This window comes from Triticum urartu, chromosome 3 (assembly GCF_003073215.2).
Source record: "Triticum urartu cultivar G1812 chromosome 3, Tu2.1, whole genome shotgun sequence".
Lineage (NCBI taxonomy): Eukaryota > Viridiplantae > Streptophyta > Magnoliopsida > Poales > Poaceae > Triticum > Triticum urartu.
The window spans coordinates 4366053-4375160 of record NC_053024.1 but is presented as its reverse complement, the minus strand read 5'-3'; the positions used below and the strand labels follow the sequence as shown (position 1 = coordinate 4375160).

The 9108-nt window shown below is 45.5% G+C and overlaps 1 protein-coding gene across 1 annotated transcript; it reads left to right on the top strand.

Moving 5' to 3' along the window:
• The first annotated feature begins 6816 nt into the window (after nt 1-6816).
• Nucleotides 6817-8860, top strand: LOC125542281 (putative serine/threonine-protein kinase-like protein CCR3). Its single transcript, XM_048705246.1, has one exon. The coding sequence runs from the start codon at nt 7014-7016 to the stop codon at nt 8397-8399; it is 1386 nt and encodes a 461-aa protein (XP_048561203.1). The 5' UTR covers nt 6817-7013; the 3' UTR covers nt 8400-8860.
• Nucleotides 8861-9108: the final 248 nt, after the last annotated feature.

The window sequence follows — 9108 nt, the reverse complement described above, 5'->3', positions numbered from 1 at the left end:
GTCAATTCATTTTCCTCTATTCATTGACCAAAATTAATACCTCAATAACTGAATTATCAGTTTCTACCTTGCGCCCACCAAGAGATTTATGTGAGACCGAGTGAAAAAAACCAACTGAGGATAAACCATTCATTTGTGATAGCTCTATACAAGTTTTGACTTTTGAGAGATATATACATGTAGAGAGCAGAGCCGTGGCGTCGGCATCACAGATAAAACAACATGATCAAGGAGATGAGCTTACTGATGCCTACACTGCCTGACCGGTTGGGTCATTGTTACCACGTTACCTAACCCAGTCCACAACACCATGGCAGCCAAGATCACACACTTTATCATCTGTTGAATTCTGGGTGGGCTTTATTTAGACCCATGCACCAAATAATTCCTGGATATATCTTGGAGGCCCGGCCGTGGCTTCATGACATGCTGGGAAGTTTAATCTCATCCATAGAGTAAAGAAGACTTGGTACAAACTTATAAGGGATTCTCTTTCACATCTTACTGCAGCATGAAGAGAGGAGTGGTTTATGCATGCTCCTTTTGTGCCTTTTGTTGTTGAGCACTGATATATGTCAGGTGTGTTATTTAATTTTGCTGGTTGTAAATCAATAAATAATTGCTAATTAATTAAGAGTCATTAACAGACACGTTACATATGTTGACGACCTAACTGTGACATGATCATATCTCATCTGTTCTACCTCCTCGGGTACGAATCAACACCATAGTTCTTCTTACTTCTCACCAGTCCTCCCGAACCCCATCCTTTTTTTTGAAATCACGACCCATATAATATTTAATTAAAACATTGTTACAATCATTTGTTACAGCATACACCACGCTCGACAGAACACTACTTATAAGAGTCCCATCGTACTGGTTATCAAAACTAAACTTAGCTAAATTATGCGCCACCACATCAAACCCTATCCTTTTTAATCCTGCACCAAGAGAATGACGACTTCAAACACTTGCTCGACTGCCTCGACGTTGCTATTTGTGATGTCTCCGATGCCATGGAGAATGTCCTTGCGGCCGCTTTCACCTTCCTGACTCGAGGTACTCCCTCCTTCCATCTATATAGGGCCTAATCGTTTTTCGAGATTAATTTTGACCAAGTGTTATAGCAATAATATATGGCATGCAAGTTACACAAAGCATACCTCAAATTCCTACGTGAAAGGAGCTTCCAATGATATAATTTTTACATTATACATCCCATGTATTATTAGTCTTATCAATAGTCAAAGGCGGTCTCGGAAAACACATTAGACCCTATATAGATGGAAGGAGGGAGTACAGTGTGTTGATTCTGTCTCTATTAGTTTATGTATTTGCACTATTTAGTATGTTCATAAATATGCATATTATATACCTAATATGTACTAGTATGATTAGCTTACAATATGAAATTTATATTTTTGACATCGTCGACAAGATGTTCGTATAGATTAAATTAATAAAAAATGCTAATTTATCCAACATCGACACGGTCTTGGTCAAGAGAAAATTTCAACCGCGGGGCAGGCCGTCGAATCAAAATTAAATGGTGAGAGCGAAAGGATCCAAAATTTTCTTCTCTGGACATTGCATTTCTCACACTGTGCCAACCTACCAACTATACGTACGTAACGCGGCAAATATATCCTGGCCACGTACCTCAGCAAATATATCCTGGCCACGTACCTCAGCAATTACTAGTAGCTAGTCTAGTTCTAGTACTACCTCCTCCTCGACTCATCATCCTCGTCCTTCTCTCCTTCTTCGGACTACAGTGAGTCATGGACGCGCTACGGGATACCGCCTCAGTGGCGCAGCTCGTCGGGACCGTGGGCAGGCTCATCTCCAAGATCATTGATGCAGCGAGGGCGGCACGCCAGAACAAGCGGGAGTGCGAGCACCTCACGGTCTGTCTATCCATAATCGGCGACGTGCTCCCTCGCCTGCCGCCAGGCAGCTCATCTGGGCCCGCTACCACGCTGACAGATTCAGGGAAGTCAACGCCAAGATCGACTCCTGGCTCAGCCTGTTCAACGTGGTTAGCTGGCCGCCTCGACGAAACCCGCCCACCCAACTACACGACGACGATGGCATCGCCGGGCGGCTCCTCTGCTGACCCCGTGAGGCTCACGTGGGCGGATATTGCAGCGGCGAGCAATTACTTCGCCGTTGAACTCGGCTGAGGCAGCTCGGACTCAGAGGCCTTGTACAAGGGCCATCTCCATGACGGCCCGAAGGTGGCCATCAAGGTGCTGAACAAGAGCGGGTGGCATGACGTGGTGGGTGCGTTCATGGCGAAGGTCGAGATCGTCTTCCCCCTCCGTCACCAACACATCGTCCGACTCGTCGGCTGCTGCTCCGAGGAGGAGGACCGCATGTTCGTCCGCGAGCACGAGAATATGAGCAACAGTACACTCAGAGACCATCTACTGCGCCTGTGCCGGCGCGTGCGCATTCGAGTGCGCCTGTTTGTTGCTAAAATATGTTCATCTTTGTTGCTGAAATAGGCTATTGTATTGTGTTGAAATATGCTTCTTTTTGCTATTGTTATTGCTGAAATGTTGCTGAAATATACTATTGTATTGTGCTGAAATTTGCTCAAGTTTTGCTTCTAAAATATATGCTTCTTATTGCTGCTAAATATACTATGTTTGCTACTGAAATGCTATTGTGCAGTCGAACTTCGAAGGTAATAAAGACCATCGGTCGAACTTAAGTCACCTTTCATCACAATAAGAGAACCTTTGGTGACGTTCAAAATGCTGTCTCCACCTGAATACTAGGACCCCTTTGCATCAAGGGCACTCATAGAGATAAGATTTCTCTTCATCTTCAGAATATACAGAACATCTTTCAAAGTTCTGATTGTACCATCAAACATCTTGATTCAAACGGAACCTATGCCTTTAATCTTGCATGGTGAATTATCAAAAACCAAAACTGAACCAGCAGGGGTTGTAGAATCAAAAGTAGTAAACCAATCTCTGTATGGACTGATACGAAATGTACATGCAGTGTCAAGTACCCACTCATTATTGGTCTCAACACATCTAGCAATAACAACAAAAACATCATCGGAACTATCATCACCAGCAACATTAGCAGAATTTTCATCTTGTTTGTTACCTTTCGGTTTATATGTGACATTCCTCTTTTCCTTATTCTGCAACTTAAAACATACTGAGATGTCATGCCCGTCTCTCTTGCAATATTTTTTGTCTCTGGATTGCGACCAGCCCCTGTATCCGGTTTTACTTTTGCCCCTGTTTTCATTATGTGAGTTCTTCTCCGTCGTCCTGCCACGAACAGATAATTCCTCGGCTTGGGATGAACTTGAACAATCATGAGGCATTAGATTCATCTTCTCCTTAGAGTTCAAAGCTTCATAAACTTCATTAAGTGTGAGAGTATCACGACTGTATAATATGGTGTCTTTAAAATTGGTATAAGAACTTGACAGTAAACAAAATAACACTAAAGCAATATCTTTCTCTTCATACTTAACATCCATTGCAGCTAGATCAAATATAATCTCTTTAAATTCAGAAATATGATTCAAAACATTACCTCTCTCGGGTAACCTGTGCAGAAATAATTTTTGCTTCAGATGCATCTGGCTAGTGAGGTCTTTTGTCATGCAAATCCCTTCCAGTTTTAACCATAGAGCGGCAGCAGTTTTTTCACTCAAAACTTCCTGCAAAATATTATTACGCAAATGGTGTTGAATTTGTGACAAAGCCATACGATCCCTTCTTTCTCCTCATCAGTCCTATCCTGAATTCGGTTCTTCCCAAATCTATCCAGTGCTTCATCATAGTCGGCATGTGCCAACAACGCCTGCATCTTGACTTGCCATAGGGTAAACCTTGTGTCACGATCCAGCAGCGGAAGGTCGTACTTCATGGATGCCATGAGTCGATAATCTGTGCACAAAGTAGTACAAACCGGTAGAAAAATTCATGACAGAATTGATACGCAGACCGGACGAAAAATAGGATAAATAGCACCTGGTAGTATTGCTGGGTGAACGTAGCACTTGAAGATGAAAAAACAAATATGAACTAGTACTCAAGCAGGCCTTCACGTGAACACCCAACTAGTAGTACTATGTACTCCATCTGTCCTTTAAAGAGTGTACTTCACACTACTAGGAAAAGGGCTGCTAGTGGTGCACCTGTTTTCGATACTAATGGCGCACTACATGTGCGCCACTAGCACCACGCCATTAGAATTTTTTACTAATGGCCCATCACTGGTGCGCCATTAGTATCTGGTATACTAATGGCGCACCACATAGAAGTGCGCCATTAGTAACAATTTAAAAAAAATTCAGATTTTTTTAAAAAAAAAATTTAATTTTTTCTTAATCTCAGGTCACTATGGCTTAATCTCGGGTCAATATGCATAATCTCAAGTCAAATCGCACTTTGTGGTCAAACTTCCTGGAAGGTCACCCATCCTCACACTACTCCAGCCCGAGCACGCTTAACTTCGCAGTTCTATCCAACCCCAGATATATCTATCATATCAATCCTATTAAACCTTGTTGATGTCTAGGACTTTGTTCATGTTCATGAGTATGATGAAATTTTGAAAAAATATTTCAAACTTCCCGGTCATATTACGTATCATATTTTGAAAAAAAATTGAATTTTTTTCAATTTTTTTTCTCTGTTACTAGTGGCGCACCTAGCAAACGGTGCGCCACTAGTAACTTTGAATTTTTTTCCATTTTTTCCCTCTAGATCTTAAAAGCCCCGTAACTTTTTTTCTGTTAGGTTTTTGGGGATTTTGAAAATGTTTAACGGGGATGTAACTTTTCGAGTAGATGATTTTTCATATAAAAAACTTTTTAATCCGAGTTCGTATGCAAAAGTTATGCCCATTTTACAAATTCCAGAGAGATTTTGCAAATAAAGTCGAAATTGATATTTGTAAATTTTCCCAACAAGTAGACCACATATCACATGGGAAACTTATTTTCTTTTATTTTTTTGACATTTCCATCATTTTCTTTTTTTTTAAACTGAAAAGGCGGTCCAGGGAGGGGATGCATTCGGTGAAATTTTTGGGCCAAGTTAGTAATGGCGCACCGAGGGAGTGGTGCGCCATTACTAGTTCAAGTAGTAATGGTGCACCACACACACGGTGCGCCATTACTAGTTTTGAAATAAAAAATAAAAAAAATTGAAAAAAAATCACTAGTGGCGCACCGTGGATGTGGTGCGCCATTACTAGTTTAACTAGTAATGGCGCACTATCCACTGGTGCGCCATTACTAGTTTTGAAAAATAAATAAAAAAAGTTTGAAAAAAAATTACTGGTGGCGCACCGTGGATGTGGTGCGCCATTACTAGTTTTGAAAAAAAATTGTTACTAATGACGCACCGTGGATGTGGTGCGCCATTAGTATTTGGACACTAATGGCGCACCAACACATGGTGCGCCATTAGTATATAGTAGTGGCGCACCACATGTCTGGTGCGCCATTAGTGGCCATATCATCTATAGCCCTTTTCCTAGTAGTGTCAAACTTTGTTGGAAAGTCAAACTTTTTTATATTTGACCGTATTTATACAATAGTACATCAACATTTACGCCATCAAATTAGTAGCATTAGATTCATGATAAATATATTTTTATCATATACCTATTTGGTTTCACAAATATTGGTATATTTTTACACAAACTCTCTCAAACATTGAGATAGTTTGACCCTCCAATAAAGTTGGAACTACACGCTTTGAAGGACGAAGGGAGTAGATGAATTCGGCTTCTGTCATGGGAAGTACTAGTAGCAGTAGCGATCGATTAGTAGCAACAACATCCAGTAAGCTCCTCGGGCCTGCCGGGCCTGGCGATAAATTCTGCCATGTGGACGAAGACCGATGAAAACCACGCTGAGTCAGCCGCGATACCGGGCCTGTGGAGACAAGGGACTAAACTTGTCCGGTTTCTAGAGTTGAGGGTGCAACTTGTTCGGTTTTAGAGTTGAGGGACTAAATATAATCTTCGCCAAGAGTTGAGGGACAGAAAATGTACTTTTCTCTTTAGAATTTGTGTAATTGGACCATCTTGTTGAACCATGTATGGCTGAAATATGCCTTTGTTTGTTGCTGAAATATGTTCATCTTTGTTGCTGAAATAGGCTATTGTATTATGCTGAAATCTGCTCCTTTTGATATTGTCATTATTGCTGAAATGTTGCTGAAATATACTATTGTATTGTGCTGAAATTTGCTCAAGTTTTGCTTCTAAAATATGCTTCTTTTTGCTGCTAAATATACTATATATGTTTGCTACTGAAATGCTATTCTTGGTGGCTACTATTTATCTTATGTTACTGCTGCCGAAACTTACTATATTTATTGCTTAAATATGCTGATTTTTGCTGCTGTTAATATGCTCCTGTTTTTCTTTCAAACGCTGCTATTTTCGTTGATTGCTTGCGGGACGGGTTTCCCATGGGTTTAGAAAACCTGGCGGGTTTAGGGGACGGGCAAAAAACTGACCCTGTACACGTAGATGGGGACAAGGATGGGCTTGCGTTTTCTTCCCAAGGACGGGTTTGGGCAAGCAAAACCTGGTAGATTTGGTCCAGGTTGCCATCTTAAACCTCACCCAGCCCAGTCGACAGCGCCATGGCAGCCAGGATCACACGCCCCATCAGTACTGTATGGGTGTGGAGAGCCGCAGACCAGCCGTTGAAACCGTGTGCTCGGCGCCTAATCAATGGCGCTGAAGCTACTCACGGGAATTTCCTCGAAAACCTCGATCACCACAGATAAATGTTTTTTTAGATGAACCACAGATAAATGTTGAGAGCGAAAGGACCCGAAATTTTCTTCTATGGACATTTCTCACACCGTGTGCGTGCCGATCGACCTTAGCAACTATGCATAGTACCTAACATATATAGTAGTATAGCAATTAGAGTACTAGTACTACCTTCTCGTCTTCCTCCTCCTCCTTCTTCTTGGTACTACTAGGTACCTCGTGTAGAGTGGGTCATGGACGTGCTAGGGAATACAGCCTCGGTGGCTCAACTCGTCGGGACCGTCGGCAGGCTCATCTCCAAGATCATTGATGCAGCGAGGACGGCACGCCAGAACAAGCGGGAGTGCGAGTACCTCACGGTCCGCCTGTCCGTCATCGGCGAGGTGCTGCCTCGCCTGCCGCAGCGCGCAGAGGTGAAGCGGTCGCTCACGGAGCTGGGCAAGACGCTGGGCGAGGCGCACCAGCTGGTCCTCGCCTGCCAGAACTGGAGCACCGCCAGGCAGCTCATCGTGGCCCGCCGCCACGCCGACAGCTTGAAGGAGGTCAACGGCAGGATCGACTCCCACATCGGCCTCTTGAACTTGGTCTTTACCACCTCCGGCAGCGGTGACCAAACCCGCCCTCCCAACCACATCCACACGGATGCGGCTTCGCCGGGCTGCTACTTGGGCGGCCCTGCTGCCCCCGTGAGGCTCACGTGGGCGCAAATTGCAGCGGCGACCGATTACTTCGCCGACGAACTCAGCCGACGCAGCTCCGAGGTGCTGTACAAGGGCCGTCTCCGCGACGGCACGGAGACGGAGGTGGCCGTCAAGGTGCTTAGCAAGAACAGGCGGCAGGACGTGGAGGGCGCGGTCGTGGCGGAGGTCGAGATCCTCTTCCCCCTCAGCCACCCACACATCGTGCGACTCGTGGGCTGGTGCTCCGAGGAGGACGATCGCATCATCGTCTACCACCACGAGCATGTGAGCAACGGCACGCTCAGAGACCACCTGCTGCGCCTGCGCCTGCGAGTGCGCGTTCGAGCGCGCCTCAGGGGCGGCTCTAGCTTTAGCTCGTCGCCGGTGAGGTCGACCTGGAAGGCACGCGTTGAGGTGCTGCTGGGCGCATCGCGGGCCATCGAGCACTTGCACCGCTGTGGGGTCATCCACCGCAACGTGACCTCGTTCAACATCCTGCTGGACGCCAGCTGGGCGCCGCGCCTGTCCGGCTTCGGCCAAGCCATCTTGCTGGCGGCGCCCGGAGACCAGGTAGACACTGAGGTCGTCGGCATGCCTGCTTACGTCGACCCGGAGTACCGCCGCACTGAGCGTGTGAGCACGGCGAGCGACGTGTACAGCTTCGGGGTGGTGATACTAGAGACGCTGACGGGGGAGGATCCCGCCACCATGCAGATGGACTCCGTGCTCCTGGCCATACGGAACAGGAAGCTACGGGATGTGCTGGTCCGCCGTCCGGCCGCGACGCCGCGGCAGCTGGAGGCGCTGGAGCTCGTGGCGCACACGGCGGAGTGCTGCACGTTTTCGGATGGGAACGACCGGCCTGCCATGTCGAACGTTGTGGCCAACCTCGCGAGGGCACTTACAATCATAAATACTAAGCAATCAGCAATTAGCTGAAGCTAGCTATTATGTGTGCGGAGTAGCTATTCGTAAGTTGCCTCACAGCCGGAGGAGAGGCCGGAGGAATAAGGTTGCTGCCTTCCTTGCTGGAGGAGGAAGAAGAAGAGGCCGGAGGAAGAAAAACAAGTCCCGTCCGTTTGGATCTCAATCCAACGACGAGGAAAAATCGATGGTGATGGCGATGGCGATGGCGACGGCGACGGCGACGGTTCACCAAAGTTATATACATTCAGTACTTATTACATCATTCGGGGAATGGCAATGGCGACGGCTCACCAAAATGCTGTCAACCATACATGGTGTGTACTACATCTATCATTGTGTATGGTATACCGTCATAATTGACTTCCACCAATCCCGTGTATAGTTGGGTTAGTTTTGTTTTGTTTAGGTCAACCTTCTCTAAATGTAATTACGCAGGTGTGTAATTTCAAGTTACTTTATTTTGCGAGTTCTTATATGATTGTATTAGAACATTCATAACTGGACCCCTCAAATCCATCCAAAATGCATGGACAGGTTGCCCGGTAACTGAGTGGCATAAAATTGCCACCCAACCGGACCTCGCAAATGCAGTCTAAATCTGCAGCATTTTGCAAGAATCCATAGTTGGCGTGGATGTATTTGATGTCTTTAAATTAGGAATTACAATTGCAAATGGCATTATTTGAGGGCCGCCCGGTCACTGTCCGTGGACGTGTCCACA

Bases quoted from the DNA above. Each gene is read 5' to 3' on its own strand.
- LOC125542281 (XM_048705246.1), top strand. From the start codon at position 7,014: ATGGACGTGCTAGGGAATACAGCCTCGGTGGCTCAACTCGTCGGGACC.